The sequence below is a fragment of the Pristiophorus japonicus genome, chromosome 6 (assembly GCF_044704955.1).
Source record: "Pristiophorus japonicus isolate sPriJap1 chromosome 6, sPriJap1.hap1, whole genome shotgun sequence".
NCBI classification, from domain to species: Eukaryota; Metazoa; Chordata; class Chondrichthyes; family Pristiophoridae; genus Pristiophorus; species Pristiophorus japonicus.
In genome coordinates this window covers 9,617,133-9,634,267 of record NC_091982.1, presented here as the reverse complement: position 1 = coordinate 9,634,267, position 17,135 = coordinate 9,617,133, and the positions used below count along the sequence as shown (strand labels likewise).

The 17,135-nt window shown below is 45.3% G+C and overlaps 1 protein-coding gene across 3 annotated transcripts in view; it reads right to left on the bottom strand.

Moving 5' to 3' along the window:
* The window catches only part of gcna (germ cell nuclear acidic peptidase), a 48,705-nt gene that overhangs the window by 12,534 nt on the left and 19,036 nt on the right, over positions 1 to 17,135 (bottom strand). For all 3 annotated transcript variants that reach the window (XM_070881984.1, XM_070881985.1, XM_070881986.1), the window contains exons 6-9: positions 8,737 to 8,806; positions 1,824 to 1,909; positions 1,016 to 1,432; positions 197 to 398 (exon numbers count right to left, since the gene is read on the bottom strand). In XM_070881984.1, the coding sequence (XP_070738085.1) occupies positions 197 to 398; positions 1,016 to 1,432; positions 1,824 to 1,909; positions 8,737 to 8,806 (775 nt within the window). The remainder of the gene's footprint in view (positions 1 to 196; positions 399 to 1,015; positions 1,433 to 1,823; positions 1,910 to 8,736; positions 8,807 to 17,135) is intronic.

The window sequence follows — 17,135 nt, the reverse complement described above, 5'->3', positions numbered from 1 at the left end:
TTGCCACAGTATTGTCCATAGTCAGTTGATGAATAAGTTTATATACAAGACGAGCATAAAAATCCAAAAACTCACTTCACCCAGTGGCCAGAGTCTGCACAGTTTATATAGCAAAATGAAATTAAAAATGTTGACCGCACCACAATGGTAACTTGACAGAAAAGCATTTACAAGGCATCCTTTCAAGAATACTTACCGTCTCCATACTCCAGGTTGGAATTGTGACTCAGAAACACTGAGAAGCTTGAAGTCTTGTACTTGATTCATGGACGCAAGTTCAGATAGAACACCTTTCATTGGTTTAGATGGCTGGGGAGAGACTGCAACAAAACTTTTCTTGGCTGTGGGCTTGTGCTTAATTCCTAGTCTTTTACTAATGGGTTTCTGTTTCACTGGCTCTACATAGAAAAATGAGATAACAAAGAATTTGTATGAAATAAAGAGACACAAAATAAGCAATTTCTGCCCTAAAATCATTGGTCTTTTTGCAGTTTCCAAAATATAGACCAGTTTCTCAATCATTGCTACACCTTCTATAAACTTCACCCACACTAAAAAAAAAAAGAGCAGATTCCCAAATGATAAAATTTGCATGCAATCCACTGATCACACCTCACCAAGTTTGTTTAATACACACAGGATTAAAACTGGGCTCCAGTTTGGAACTCAACCGACTACTGAGCAGTCAGTCTTAATTCAACTTGGAGAGGGTCTGCCTTGTTCTTTCAGTTTCCTTCTCCCAACTCAATGATAGTTCCTCCAAGACAAGATAATAGTTCACTAACCATCACACCAATATGAAATGGTCAGAGGAGAGGAAGGTACAGGCTGCAACATCTAGCTAATCAATCAAATAAGGTGAAGCAAGGTCATGGAACGATCTGAAGACCATGTACATATACATGGGTGCCCACACAATCAAAACAAACCTGTACATGTTTACATACATACTCACATATTGTTGATACATGGATATGGCTGAGGGGCAGTGAATGGAGCCAATCACAAAACTTACCAGTAACAGCCAATCTCTTTCCATTCAAGTTGCTGGAGGTTGGAGCTGGAGTTTTCAGGGTTTTATTTTTTATCCTTTCAATTAGAGAGTTAAACTCATCGCTTGATGTATCTGAAGAATCTGACATTTGGTTGAATTGTTTGGAGTCTGTGGGATGTTGTGAGGGATTATCACCTTCTGGTCTCATAGGCCCTGTGGACAAAACTGAATCCAACATGCCCCAAGTGCGAGAACTAGACTGCTCAGATTGTTTTTCCCCCTGTTTGTCCAATAGCTGGCCTCTCTTCATGTTTTTGATAACTAAATCATCTTCACTGTTGTTCGACACGGATCTCGCTACAGAGGGTATACTCTGGACTGCTTCCACAGAACATTTACTTGCTGGCTCATGGCTTCTCCGGATGGGTTCAGGTAGTTCTAAGAGACAGGAGAGAATGTTAGCACCAGATTAACCCTTCTCAAACAAAATCCAATTTTTATGCAGTAAACTAAATGTAAAGTACACTCAATAAAACTGTTAAATTATTGCTATATTCCATAAAACACAACTGAAACTCTCTTCATATTGACCCAGAAACTCATACAATTCATACAAAAAAGAATCCAACAGTCATACTTTAATTTTAAGATGGAAAAATGACAAAATTATGACAGGATTCGTGAGCAGTTTTCCTCTAGCCGGTCAACATTCTTTCCCCTGTGGATAGAGATCAGTTTTTTCTCCCTGGGTGAAAGTTATCAACATTCAGATTATGGCTCGCACACTTCTTCCCAGCTACCCAACTCAAACCATACAAACTGCACTTACCAGTATCAGCACTGTGCTTGGTCGCCACAATCCCATTTACATCCAATTCATCCAAAGACGAGTCACTCACTATAAAATCTTTAAGGCTGTACAGAAAATCTCATTACTATATAGAAATCAAGGAGCATAAAACAAAATTACTAAACCTGTAATCAAGTGCCCGTTTGCCACAATGCATTAGTGAACTATGTCAACAACCAGTAATCACTGATGGGATATTCTCATTGGGCACTGAAAAAATCAGCACGCACTTCATTTTGACTTCCACCCCCTCGTGTATTCATAGTTTCCTGCCCTCCCTACTTGGGTCAATCAGCTCAACATGTGTCACAATAGTAACCCATGTTGAAGAAACTAACAATTTTAAACAAACATCAAAACAAGTGACAGATTGCTCACTTAACTAACCACTGACAGCAAGTACAGTATTACCATTTCATATCTCAAGGACACAATTAATGGAATGGAATTTGAGAAGAGTGCAAGAGACTTCCAATCTCTGCACAATGCCAGAAAACAATTTTTTAAGTTATTAGAAAGCTGGCGAATGTATACATAGAAACATAAAAAAATAGGTGCAGGAGTAGGCCATTCGGCCCTTCGAGCTTGCACCGCCATTCAATAAGATGACTGATCATTCCCTCAGTACCTCTTTCCTGCTTTCTCTCCATACCCCTTGATCTCTTTAGCCGTAAGGGCCATATCTAACTCCCTCCTCTTGAATATATCCAATGAACTGGCATTAACAACACTCTGCGGTAGGGAATTCCACAGGTTAACAACTCTGAAGAAGTTTCTCCTCATCTCAGGCTTAAATGGCCTCCCCCTTATCCTGAGACTGTGTCCCATGGTTCTGGACTTTACCAACATCGGGAACATTCTTCCCACATCTAACCTGTCCAGTCCCGTCAGAATCTTATACGTTTCTATGAAATCCCCTCTCATCCTTCTAAACTCCAGTGAATAAAGGCCCAGTTGACCCAGTCTCTCATCGTAGGTCAGTCCAACCATCCCGGGAATCAGTCTGGTGAACCTTCGCTGCACTCCCTCAATAGCAAGAACGTCCTTCCTCAGATTAGGAGACCAAAACTGAACACAATATTCCAGGTGAGGCCTCACCAAGGCCCTTTACAACTGCAGTAAGATCTCCCTGCCCCTATACTCAAATCCCCTAGCTATGAAGGCCAACATACCATTTGCCTTCTTTACCACCTGCTGTACCTGCATGCCAACTTTCAATGACTGATGAACCACGACACCCAGATCTCGGTGCACCTCCCCTTTTCCTAATCTGTCACCATTCAGATAATATTCTGCCTTCGTGTTTTTGCCCCCAAAATGGATAACCTCATTTATCCACATTATACTGCATCTGCCATGCATTTACCCACTCACCTAACCTGTTCAAGTCACCCTGCAGCCTCTTAGCATCCTCCTCACAGCTCACACCGCCACCCAGTTTAGTGTCATCTGCAAACTTAGATATTTCACTCAATTCCTTCATCTAAATCGTTAATGTATATTGTAAAGAGCTGGGGTCCCAGCACTGAGCCCTGCGGCACTCCACTAGTCACTGCCTGCCATTCTGAAAAGGACCCGTTTATCCCGACTTTCTGCTTCCTGTCTGCCAACCAGTTCTCTATCCACGTCAGTACATTACCCCCAATACCATGTGCTTTGATTTTGCACACCAATCTCTTGTGCAGGACCTTGTCAAAAGCCTTTTGAAAGTCAAAATACACCACATCCACTGGTTCTCCCTTGTCCACTCTGCTAGTTACATCCTCAAAAAATTCCAGAAGATTCATCAAGCATGATTTCCCCTTCATAAATCCATGCTGACTTAGACCGATCCTGTCATTGCTTTCCAAATGCATTGCTATTTCATCCTTAATGATTGATTCCAACATTTTCCCCACTACTGATGTCAGACTAACTGGTCTATAATTACCCACTTTCTCTCCCTCCTTTTTTAAAAAAGTGGTGTTACATTAGCTCCCCTCCTGTCCATAGAAATTAATCCAGAGTCGATAGACTGTTGGAAAATGATCATCAATGCGTCCACTATTTCTAGGGCCACTTCCTTAAGTACGCTGCGATGCAGACGATCAGGCCCCAGGGATTTATCAGCCTTCAATCCCATCAATTTCCCTAACACAATTTCTTGCCTAATAAGGATATCCTTCAGTTCCTCCTTCTCACTAGGCCCACTGTCCCCTAGTACATCCGGAAGGTTATTTGTGTTTTCCTTCATGAAGAAGACAGAACCAAAGTATTTGTTCAATTGGTCTGCCATTTCTCTGTTCCCCATTATTCGTCGGGAAATTGTGTTGAGGAAATTGATGGGATTGAAGGCCGATAAATCCCCAGGGCCTGATGGACTGCATCCCAGAGTACTTAAGGAGGTGGCCTTGGAAATAGCGGATGCATTGACATTCATTTTCCAACATTCCATTGACTCTGGATCAGTTCCTATCGAGTGGAGGGTAGCCAATGTAACCCCACTTTTTAAAAAAGGAGGGAGAGAGAAAGCAGGGAATTATAGACCGGTCAGCCTGACCTCAGTAGTGGTAAAATGATGGAATCAATTATTAAGGATGTCATAGCAGCGCATTTGGAAAATGGTGACATGATAGGTCCAAGTCAGCATGGATTTGTGAAAGGGAGATCATGCTTGACAAATCTTCTGGAATTTTTTGAGGATGTTTCCAGTAAAGTGGACAAAGGAGAACCAGTTGATGTGGTATATTTGGACTTTCAGAAGGCTTTCGACAAGGTCCCGCACAGGAGATTAATGTGCAAAGTTAAAGCACATGGGATTGGGGGTAGTGTGCTGACGTGGATTGAGAACTGGTTGTCAGACAGGAAGCAAAGAGTAGGAGTAAATGGGTACTTTTCAGAATGGCAGGCAGTGACTAGTGGGGTACCGCAAGGTTCTGTGCTGGGGCCCCAGCTGTTTACATTGTACATTAATGATTTAGACGAGGGGATTAAATGTAGTATCTCCAAATTTGCGGATGACACTAAGTTGGGTGGCAGTGTGAGCTGCGAGGAGGATGCTATGAGGCTGCAGAGTGACTTGGATAGGTTAGGTGAGTGGGCAAATGCGTGGCAGATGAAGTATAATGTGGATAAATGTGAGGTTATCCACTTTGGTGGTAAAAACAGAGAGACAGACTATTATCTGAATGGTGACAGATTAGGAAGGGGGAAGGTGCAGCGAGACCTGGGTGTCATGGTACATCAGTCATTGAAGGTTGGCATGCAGGTACAGCAGGCGGTTAAGAAAGCAAATGGCATGTTGGCCTTCATAGCGAGGGGATTAGAGTACAGGGACAGGGAGGTGTTGCTACAGTTGTACAGGGCCTTGGTGAGGCCACACCTGGGGTATTGCGTACAGTTTTGGTCTCCTAACTTGAGGAAGGACGTTCTTGCTATTGAGGGAGTGCAGCGAAGATTCACCAGACTGATTCCCGGGATGGTGGGACTGACCTATCAAGAAAGACTGGATCAACTGGGCTTGTATTCACTGGAGTTCAGAAGAGTGAGAGGGGACCTCATAGAAACGTTTAAAATTCTGACGGGTTTGGACAGGTTGGATGCAGGAAGAATGTTCCCAATGTTGGGGAAGTCCAGAACCAGGGGTCACAGTCTAAGGATAAAGGGTAAGCCATTTAGGACCGAGATGAGGAGAAACTTCTTCACCCAGAGAGTGGTGAACCTGTGGAATTCTCTACCACAGAAAGTAGTTGAGGCCAATTCACTAAATATATTCAAAAGGGAGTTAGATGAAGTCCTTAGTACTCGGGGGATCAAGGGGTATGGCGAGAAAGCAGGAAGGGGGTACTGAAGTTTCATGTTCAGCCATGAACTCATTGAATGGCGGTGCAGGCTAGAAGGGCTGAATGGCCTGCTCCTGCACCTATTTTCTATGTTTCTATTATAAATTCACGTGAATCCAACTGCAAGTGACCTACGTTTGTCTTCACTAATCTTGTTCTCTTCACATATTTATAGAAGCTTTTGCAGTCAGTTTTTATGTTCCCCGCAAGCTTCCTCTCGTACTCTATTTTCCCCCCTCTTAATTGAACCCTTAGTCCGCCTCGGTTGAATTCTAAATTTCTCCCAGTCCTCAGGTTTGTTGATTTTTCCAGCCAATTTATATGCCTCTTCGTTGGTTTTAACACTATCCTTAATTTCCCTTGTTAGCCACAGTTGAGTCATCTTCCCCGTTTTATTTTTACTCCAGACAGGGATGTACAATTGCTGAAGTTCATCCATGTGATCTTTAAATGTTTGCCATTGCTTATCCACCATCAACCCTTTAAGTATCCTTTGCCAGTCTATTCTAGCCAATTGATGCCTCATACCGTCGAAGTTACTTTTCCTTAAGTTCAGGACCCTAGTTTCCGAATTAACTGTGTCACTCTCCATCTTAATAAAGAATTCTACCATATTATGGTCACTCTTCCCCAAGGGGCGTCACACAACAAGATTGCTTATTAGTCTTTCTCATTACACATCACCCAGTCTAGGATGGCCAGCTCTCTAGTTGGTTCCTCGACATATTAGTCTAGAAAACCATCCCTAATACACTCCAGGAAATCCTCCTCCACCACATTGCAACCAGTTTGGTTAGCCCAATCAATATGTAGTTTAATGTCACCCATGATAACGGCTGTACCCTTATTGCACACATCCCTTATTTCTTGCAGGATGCCGTCCCCAACCTCACTACTACCGTTTGGTGGTTTGTACACAACTCCGTGTTTTCTTCCCTTTGGTATTCCGCAGCTCCACCCATACCGATTCCACATCATCCAGGCTAATGTCCCTCCTTACTATTGCATTAATTTCCTCTTTAACCAGCAACACCACCCACCTCCTTTTCCTCTCTCTCTCTATCCTTCCTAAATGTTGAATACCCCTAGATGTTGAGTTCCCAGCCTTGGTCACCCTGGAGCCATGTCTCCATGATGCCAATTACATCATATCCGTTCTATCTGCGCGGTTAATTCGTCCACCTTATTCCAAATACTCCTCGCATTGAGGCAGAGAACCTTCAGGCTTGTCTTTTTTTAAACACACCTTGCCCCTTTAGAATTTTGCTGTAATGTGGCCCTTTTTGTTTTTTGCCTTGGGTTTCTCTGCCCTCCACTTTTACTATCCTCCTTTCTATCTTTTGCTTCTGCCTCCATTTTATTTCCCTGTCCCCCTGCATAGGTTCCCATCCCGCTGCCATGTTAGTTTAACTCCTCCCCAACAGCACTAGCAAACACTCACCCTAGGACATTGGTTCCGGTCCTGCCCAGGTGCAGACTGTCCGGTTTATACTGGTCCCACCTACCCCAGAATAGAACAAATCTATTGCGGCAGATCAGAGATATATACAATCTCTGGTTGTGTTGCACATGGAAAGTCAAGATCAAATGTAGTCTTGAAGCATGGTTAGAAGGCAGGGGATACTTGGAGCAAGGAACGCAGTCCTGTTTTAGTCCCTATTTAAAGTCATTTGGCGTGTCTAGGGAAATTTGACTATTTTTGCAGAGAGAATTGGGAACAAGTAGTTAGGTTTTTAAAAAGAATAGTAAAAAAAGTTTAAAAAGGCTAAGTAATTAAAACAGCTAATAAGCTAGCATTGATGCTAGCTTTCCATAGAATGTAAAGAACAAGCAATGTGTTAAACTGTTGACAATCTAAAAACACTTTAAACCCATTCTGTTTGAAGGCCTAGATCCCATTAATAGTGAACAGAGGGACTCAAGACAACAGGGACATGGGCAGAAAAGGCTGTAAGGTAGTCAGATTTTTTTTTTAGAGAAAACTGCAAGGACTTTTGCCTAGTCTAAAAGATTAGAAATGCATGCAGGAGAGTTGGAAGTCATTGTGGTTAATCCAAGTACGACCAGCAACAATACTAATCCCAATGTCAAAAGAAATAGCTATGATAAAAGATTAAAGAAGCTCAAGCTCCACTGTTCAAGGCAGTGGGTTAAGCAGTTGATCTCAAAGTATATTAAGTATTGTGGTATATACACAAGGTAATCCTAGAATATTACCTTAAATTAAGTTAAGATAGAAAAACAAAACAAGTTTAATAAAAATGGAAATTTGAAATAAATGCTTGAAATAATTTCCTACAGGATAGTAAATATTAAACATTTGGGACATTCAAAGTACAAAATGAGTTAATGTTTCAGGTTGATTATCCTGTTCACCCTCAGCAAGGGTGGATCAGAGGCACGATGGGTGGAGTTTGGATTGGAATCCACATGGAATGGGTTGGGACCAAGGACAGTTGCTGAGGGGAAGATGTGGCTGCGAAGTAGAGTTTTGGCAGACTAAAAGTGACAGTTCTGATGAAAGATCATCCACCCGAAACATTAACTCTCTCTCTCTCCACACCTGCCCGACCTGCTGAGCCTTAACCAGCATTTTCTGTTTCTAGATCGCAATGATTTAACTTCTGCTTAAACCTGTATAACCACTAACTTTTACCAAATGAATTCAATGCTCACTGCCATATTTAAAATCCAGGAATTGGTGGAATGTGATCCACTGAAAGGTTTCTGTGGAATCCATTTGAATTAAATAGGAATTAGACAGCGAGCATAACTGTCATATTCAAGCAAGAGCAACTAAAATGTGGATGGTCTCTACATCATCGATAACATCTTAAAGCTCCTGAAATCTGTAGGGACCAGACACCTGAATCAAATTGCTTCATTTCTACTTTTGGGGTGAGGGTGAGGATCTCAAATAACCAAAATATTTCTACTCAACTGACAGAATTGTGTTTTCTATGAAACAAGACCTTCCCTAGTCTGATCTCGATGGCCGAACTGTATTTTCTACAATTGTTTAAGTTGATGTGGAATTCCTATTTTCAACCCATGTTCAGCCACTTACCCACCTGTCATCATTTTTCTTCCAAGTGCTGCGCTTTTGCGATTGTGTATGCTGTATCTTTACCTGTGTCAGAACTGATGGGAGAGATTATGTCCATGTTAACATATAAAAACTCAAATTTGACAAGCAGATTTCCCCCTCTTTCGCCCAATTCTTAACACATTATCTCTATTCCAACATTGTGCAAATTCCTTATTGAAGCTGCAACACGGGCATATCTAAACCTCCGCACACAGCCCAAAGAAACGCAATGACCACTCCTGGAAACAGATTTAAATATTGAGCAGTTTATCGCTCTGTGGACCACTATAGGTGTATACAGCAATATAGGAAAGGACAGGAAAAAAAAAATTGAAGTTCATAGTGCTGCTCCAAAAACTAACAACTCTCAAATCACCTACATCGTTAAATATCTATCCAATTCTGTCAAATATTTCCATATGCTCCTCACCCCCCGCATAAAGTAATTATATCTAAACTAAAATTTAAATAATCCTTGTACCTCAAGTCTGTCCACATAACTTTACTCGCGACTCTTTTTAAAAAAAAATAAAAATAAAATTTGTTCCTGGGATGTCAGCGCGCTGGCAAAGCCAGCATTTATTGCCCATCGCTAATTGCTCCAGAGAAGGTGGTGGTGAGCCACCACCTTCAACCACTGCAGTCCTTGTCGTGAAGGGAGTGAATTACAGAATTTTTGACCCAGCAATGAAGGAGCGGTGATATACTTCCAAGTCGGGATGGTGTGTAACTTGCAGGTGATTGTGTTCCCATGCGCCTGCTGCACTTGTCCTTCTAGGTGGTAGAACTCGCAGGTTTGGGAGGTGCTGCCGAAGCCTTGGCGAGTTGCTGCAGTGCATTTTGTAGAGGGTACACACTGCAGCCACGGGTGCGCCGGTGGTGCAGGGAGTGAATGTTGAAGATGGTAGATGGGGTGCCAATCAAGTGGGATAAAAAGGGTAAAAAAAACACATTTAAAAGCTCTTTGTTTAAATGCACGTAGCATTCGTAACAAAATAGATGCGTTGACGGCACAAATAGATACAAATGGGTATAATCTGATAGCCATTACAGAGACGTGGTTGCAAGGTGACCAGGAACTAAATATTAAGGGGTATTTAACAATTCGGAAGGACAGACAGAAAGGAAAAGGTGGGGGTAGCACTGTTAAGGATGGGATCAGGGCTTTAGTGAGAAACAATATTGGCTCAGAGGATCAAGATGTTGAATCAATTTAGGTGGAGATAAGGAACAATAAAGGGAAAAAGTCGCTGGTGGGCGCAGTCTATAGGCGCCCCCCCCCCCAACAGTAGCTACACTGTTGGACGGAGTAGAAATCAAGAAATAATGGAGGCTTGTAATAAATGAACGGCAATAATCATGGGTGATTTTAACCTTCAAATTGATTGGACAAAGCAAATTAGCCATGGTAGCCTTGAGGAGGAGTTCATAGTGTATCCGAGATAGTTTCCTTGAACAATACATTGCGGAACCAACCAGGGAGCAGGCTATCTTAGATCTAGTACTGTGTAATGAGGCAGGATTAATAAATGATCTCGTAGTAAAAGATCCTCTAGGAATGAATGACCATAACATGGTTGAATTTCAAATTCAGTTGGAGGGCAAGAAAGTTGGTTCTCAACCAATATCCTAAGCTTAAATAAAGGAGACTACAAAGGTATGAGGGCAGAGTTGGCTAAAATGGACTGGGAAAATAGATTGAAGAATGGGACAGTTGATGAGCAGTGGCAGACACTCAAGGAGATATTTCATAACTCTCAATAAAAATATATCCCAATGAGAAGGAAAGATTAAGAGAAGGGATAACCATCCATGGCTAACTTAAGGAAATAAGGTGGTGGTGGGGGGGGGGGGGGGGGGGGTAATCAAACTGAAAACAAAGGCATACAATGTGGCAAAGAATAGTGGGGAACCAGAGGATTAAGAAATGTTTAAAAGCCAACAGAGAATGACTAAAAAAAAATGATTAAGAGAGGGAAGATAAATTATGAAAGTAAACTACACAAAATATAAAAACAGATAGTAAGAGTTTCTACAGGTACATAAAAAGGAAGAGTGGCTAAAGTAAATGTTGGTCCCCTGGAGGATGAGACTGGGGAATTAATAATGGAGAACAGAGAAATGGCAGAGACATTGAACAAATATTTTGTATCGGTCTTCACGGTAGAAGACACTAAAAACATCCCAATAGTGGATAATCAAGGGGCTATAGGTAGGGAGGAACTTAATACAATCACTAATGAAGTAGTACTAAGTAAAATAATGGGACTAAAGGCGGACAAGTCCCCTGGACCTGATGCCTTACATCCTAGGGTCAAGAGAAGTGGCTGCAGAGATAGTGGATGTATTGGTTGTAATTTACCAAAATTCCCTGAATTCTGGGGCGGTCCCAGCAGATTGGAAAACCGCAAATGTAACGCTCCTATTTTTTTTTATAAAAAGAGGCAGACAAAAAGCAGTAAACTATAGACCAGTTAGCCCAACATCTGTCACTGGGGAAAATGCTGGAGTCCATTATTAAGAAATGCAGTAGTGGGACATTTAGAAAATCATGATTCAATCAAGCAGTCAGCATGGTTTTATGAAAGGGAAATCATGTTTGATAAATTGGCTGGAGTTATTTGAGGATGTAACGAGCAGGGTGGATAAGGGGGAACCAGTGGATATGGTGTATTTGGATTTCCAGAAAGCATTCGATAAGGTGTCACAAGATAAAAGCTCACTGGGTTGGGGGTAATATATTAGCATGGATAGAGGATTGGCTAACTAACAGAAAACAGAGTCGGGATAAATGGGACATTTTCCGGTTGGCAAACAGTGACGAGTGGGGTGCTACAGGGATCGGCGCCGAGTCCTCAACTATTTACAATCTATATTAATGACTTGGATGAAGGGACAGAGTGTAATGTAGCCAAGTTTGCTGATGATATAAAAGGTGGGTGGGAAAGCAAATTGTGAGGACACAAAAAATCTGCAAAGGGATACAGACAGGCTAAGTGAGTGGGCAACTATTTGGCAGATGGAGTATAATGTGGGAAAATGCGAGGTTATCCACTTTGGCAGAAATAATAGAAAATAAAATTATAATTTAAATGGAGAAAAATTTCAAAGTGCTGCAGTACAGAGAGACCTGGGGGGTCCTTGTGCATGAAACACAAAAAGTGAATATACCGATACAGCAAGTAATCAGGAAGGCAAATGGAATGTTGGCCTTTATTGCAAGGGGGAAGAGAGTAGTCCTGCTACAACTGTACAGGGTATTGATGAGGCCACACCTGGGGTACTGCATACAGTTTTGGTCTCCGTATTTAAGGAAGAATATACATGTATTGGAGGCTGTTCAGAGAATGTTCACTTGGTTGATTCCGGAGATGAGGGTGTTGACTTATGAGGATAGGTTGAGTAGGTTGGGTCTATACACACTGGAGTTCAGAAGAATGAGAGGTGATCTTATTGAAATAAGATAATGAGAGGGCTCAACAAGGTGGATGCAGAGAGGATATTTCCATATAGGGGAAACTAAAACTAAAACTAGGGGACATAGTCTCAGAATAAGGGGCTGCCCATTTAAAACTGAGATGAGGAGAAACAACTTCTCGCAGAGGGTTGTAAATCTATGGAATTGTCTGCCCCAGAGAGCAGAAGAAGCTGGGTCACTGAATGTATTTAAGGTGGAGATAGACAGATTTTTGAGCGATAAGTGAGTATAGGGTTATGGGGAGCGGGCAGGGAAGTGGAGCAGAGTCCATGATCATATCAGCCATGATCTTATTGAATGGCGGAGCAGGCTTGAGGGGCCAAATGGCCTACTCCTCCTATTTCTTATGCTCTTATGTCCTGTATGGTGTCAAGCATCTTGTGTTGTTAAAGTTGCACTCATGCAGGCATGTGGTGAGTATTCCATCACACTCCTGACTTGTGCCTTCTAGATGGTGGAAAGGCTTGAGTCAGGAGGGGAGACATTCTCTGCAGAATACCCATCCTCTAACCTGCTCTAGTTGCCACAGTATGTGTGTGGCTGGTCCAGTTAGGTTCCTGGTCAAAGGTGACCCACAGGATGTTGTTGCTCTGTCAAGCCCATGTGGTGGCTGGTGTGCAACAGCCACGCTACATTAAAAGAATTCACACACAGTCATCTTCCACCCTTCAGGATGTAGTGTGGGGCCTGGATTGTCAGGTCCCTCATTTGAAACACATTCATCCCTTTTTGGTGTGGAAGCGGGTCATCCTCGACATGAGGGACTGCCCAATACTATTGGTGAGTAAGCGGTGTGGATAGCACTATCAACAACACCTTCCATCACTTTGCTAATGATTGAAAGTAGACTGATGGGCAGTAATTGACTGGATTGGATTTGTCCTGATTTTTGTCGACAGACATACCTGGTCAGTTTTCCACATTGTCGGGTAGATGCCAGTGTTGTACTGGAACAGCTTGGCTAGAGGGACGGCTAATTCTGGAGCACAAGTCTTCAGCATTACAGCCGGTATGTTGTCGGGGCCCATAGCCTTTGCTGTATCCAGTGCGCTCAGCCGTTCCTCGATCATCATGTAGAGTGAATCGAATTGGCTGAAAACTGGGTTCTGTAATGGTGGGGACCTCAGGAGGGGGCCAAGATGGATCATCCACTCAGCATTTCTGGCTGAAGATGGTTGAAAACGCTTTAGCTGTGTCTTTTGCACTCATGTGCTGAGCTTCTCCATCATTGAGGATGGGGATGTTCAAGGAGCCTCCTCCCGTTACTGGTTTTAATTGTCCACCACCATTCGCAACTGGAGAGCTTTGATCTGATCCGTTGGTTGTGGAATCGCTTATCTCTAGCTACATCATGTGGCTTCTGCTGCTGTTCAGCAGGCGTGTGGTCCTCTGTTGCAGCATCCACAGATTGGCACCTCATTTTTAGGTATGCCTGGTGCTGCTCCTGGCTTGATGGTAATGGTAGAGTGAGGGATATGCCGGGCCTTGAGGTTAGATTGTGGTGGAATACAATTCTGCTGTTGTTGATGGCCTGCAACACTTCATGGATGGCCAGTTTTGAGCTGCTAGAGCGGTTCTGAATCTATCCCGTTTTGCACGGCGGTAGTGCCACACAACACGATGGAGGGTGTCCTCAGCTTACCCACTCCCTTTAGCTTTCTATTGATGTATATTCCCATTCCTCGCTTTCTTTCAAAATTGTATTAACTCACACTCAAGCATATTAATTTGAAGGTCACTTATCTGCCTATTCCACAAATTGTCTGTTATCCTAAAATTTTGTACAGTCCTCTTGGTGTTTGCCAAACTACTTACTCTTGTGTCATCAGATTTCAAGATTGTATAGCAGAGAACAAAACTGGATCCAGCAGAAATCCCTGCAATACACCATTCCAGACCTTTCTCCAATCTGACCAAGACAAATACCTTAATTCTTGATCCATCAACCACTTTCTATCTATGCCATTACATTTCCTCTTCAGGCACATGCCTGAATTTTTGCAACAATTTCTGAAAATCTATAAACCAATTACCTTCTGCTCCTGTCACTTTTCACTACCACCCGCCCCACTTCCATCCCAGCACCCCCCCCCCCCTCATCCCCTCTTCCCCCCACCCCCCTCACCCACTTCTCTACCCCCTCCCCCCCCCCAACCCCACCCTCCCTCCTCCCCCCCAACTCCCTCTCCCCCCCCAACCACCCTCCCTCTCCCCCCCCCCCAACCACCCTCCCTCTCCCCCCCCCCCAACCACCCTCCCTCTCCCCCCCCCCAACCACCCTCCCCCCCCCCCAACCACCCTCCCCCCCCAACCACCCTCCCCCCCCCCCCCCCAACCACCCTCCCCCCCCCAACCACCCTCCCCCCCCCCCCCAACCACCCTCCCCCCCCCCCCCCAACCACCCTCCCCCCCCCCCCACAACCACCCTCCCCCCCCCCCCAACCACCCTCCCCCCCCCCCCCAACCACCCTCCCCCCCCCCCCCCAACCACCCTCCCTCCCCCCCCCAACCACCCTCCCTCCCCCCCCCCCCCCAACCACCCTCCCTCCCCCCCCCCCCAACCACCCTCCCTCCCCCCCCCCCCAACCACCCTCCCTCCCCCCCCCCCCCCAACCACCCTCCCTCCCCCCCCCCCCCAACCACCCTCCCTCCCCCCCCCAACCACCCTCCCTCCCCCCCCCCCCCAACCACCCTCCCTCCCCCCCCCCCAACCACCCTCCCTCCCCCCCCCCCCAACCACCCTCCCTCCCCCCCCCCCAACCACCCTCCCTCCCCCCCCCCCCAACCACCCTCCCTCCCCCCCCCCCCAACCACCCTCCCTCCCCCCCCCCCCAACCACCCTCCCTCCCTCCCCCCCCCCCCCAACCACCCTCCCTCCCCCCCCCCCCCCAACCACCCTCCCTCCCTCTCCCCCCCCCCAACCACCCTCCCTCTCCCCCCCCCCCCAACCACCCTCCCTCTCCCCCCCCCCCAACCACCCTCCCTCTCCCCCCCCCCCAACCACCCTCCCTCTCTCCCCACCCTCCACCCCACCCTCCCTCCCTCTACCCCCCCCTCCCTCCCTCTTCCCCACCTCTCCACCACCCCCCCCCGCAACCTCCATCCCCCCCCCACAACCTCCATCCTCTCCACCCTTTGAGGGACAGGATAAATCTTCATTTATTGAGTCCTAGCCTAAGGTGTGCTTTAGAGATGTTGTCCCCAAGCTGAATTTAGGACGATGTGCCCCATCAGAAGTGTCCCAAACACCAATGCCTTTGTACAATCTTTTGGTTTGGTTTGGGTCTGTCTGTGCCACCTGACTTTGACATGTAGTCCAAGTATAGTTTGGCTTTAACGGAGGGTCCCAGTTCAGAGTCATCACCTTTATAGAGAGGCAACGGGAGTCAGAGAGAGAAGGGGAAGAGGGGTCAGGACGAGGGGAATGGATAATTGGGATCAGAGAACGAAGGACTTGCACTTATATAGCGCCTTTCACTGGACGTCTCAAAGTGCCTTACAGCCGATGAGTGTGGTCACTGTTGTGGTGTGGGGGGCACGGCAGGCTGCCACGAACAGCAATGTGTTGGTGGCCAGATGGTCTGTTTTGTTGTTGTGTTGATTGGGCGACAGATATTGGCCGGGACGCTGGGGTTAACTCCCATGCTCTTCTTCGAAATAGTGCCAATGGATCTTTTACCCGAGAGACCAGACGGGCCTCGGTTTAATGTCTCATCTGAAAGACGGCACTTCAGACAGTGCAGCACTCCCTCAGCACTGCAGTGGAGCGTCAGCCTAGATTTGTGTGCTCAAGACACTGGAGTGGGACTTGAACCCACAACCTTCTGACTCAGGCAAGTGTGCTACCCACTGAGCTGCAGCTGACAGGGAAGAATTGTGGGTCGGAAAGTGAACATAAGAATTAGGAACAGGAGTAGGCCATCTAGCCGCTCGAGCCTGCTCCACCATTCAACAAGATCATGGCTGATCTGGCCGTGGACTCAGCTCCACTTACCCGCCCTCTCCCCGTAACCCTTAATTCCCTTATTGGTTAAAAATCTATCTATCTTTGACTTGAAAACATTCAATGAGCTAGCCTCAACTGCTTCCTTGGGCAGAGAATTCCACAGATTCACAACCCTCTGGGAGAAAAAATTCCTTCTCAACTCGGTTTTAAATTGGCTCCCCTGTATTTTGAGGCTGTGCCCCCTAGTTCTAGTCTCCCCGACCAGTGGAAACAACTTCTCTGCCTCCATCTTGTCTATCACTTTCATGATTTTAAATGTTTCTATAAGATCACCCCTCATCCTTCTGAACTCCAACGAGTAAAGACCCAGTCTACTCAATCTATCATCATAAGGTAACCCCCTCATCTCCAGAATCAGCCTAGTGAATCGTCTCTGTACCCCTTCCAAAGCTAGTATATCCTTCCTTAAGTAAGGTGACCAAAACTGCACGCAGTACTCCAGGTGCGGACTTACCAATACCCTATACAGTTGCAGCAAGACCTCCCTGCTTTTGTACTCCATCCCTCTCGCAATGAAGGCCAACATTCCATTCGCCTTCCTGATTACCTGCTGCACCTGCAAACTAACCTTTTGAGATTCATGCACAAGGACCCCCAGGTCCCTCTGCACCACAGCATGTTGTAATTTCTCCCCATTCAAATAATATTCTCTTTTACTGTTTTTTTCCCCCCCCCAAGGTGGATGACCTCACACTTTCCGACATTGTATTCCATCTGCCAAACCTGAGCCCATTCGCTTAATCTATCCAAATCTCCTTGCAGCCTCTCCGAGTCCTCTACACAACCCGCTTTCCCACTAATCTTAGTGTCATCTGCAAATTTTATTGCACTACACTCTGTCCCCTCTTCCAGGTCATCTATGTATATTGTAAACAGTTGTGGTCCCAGCACCGATCCC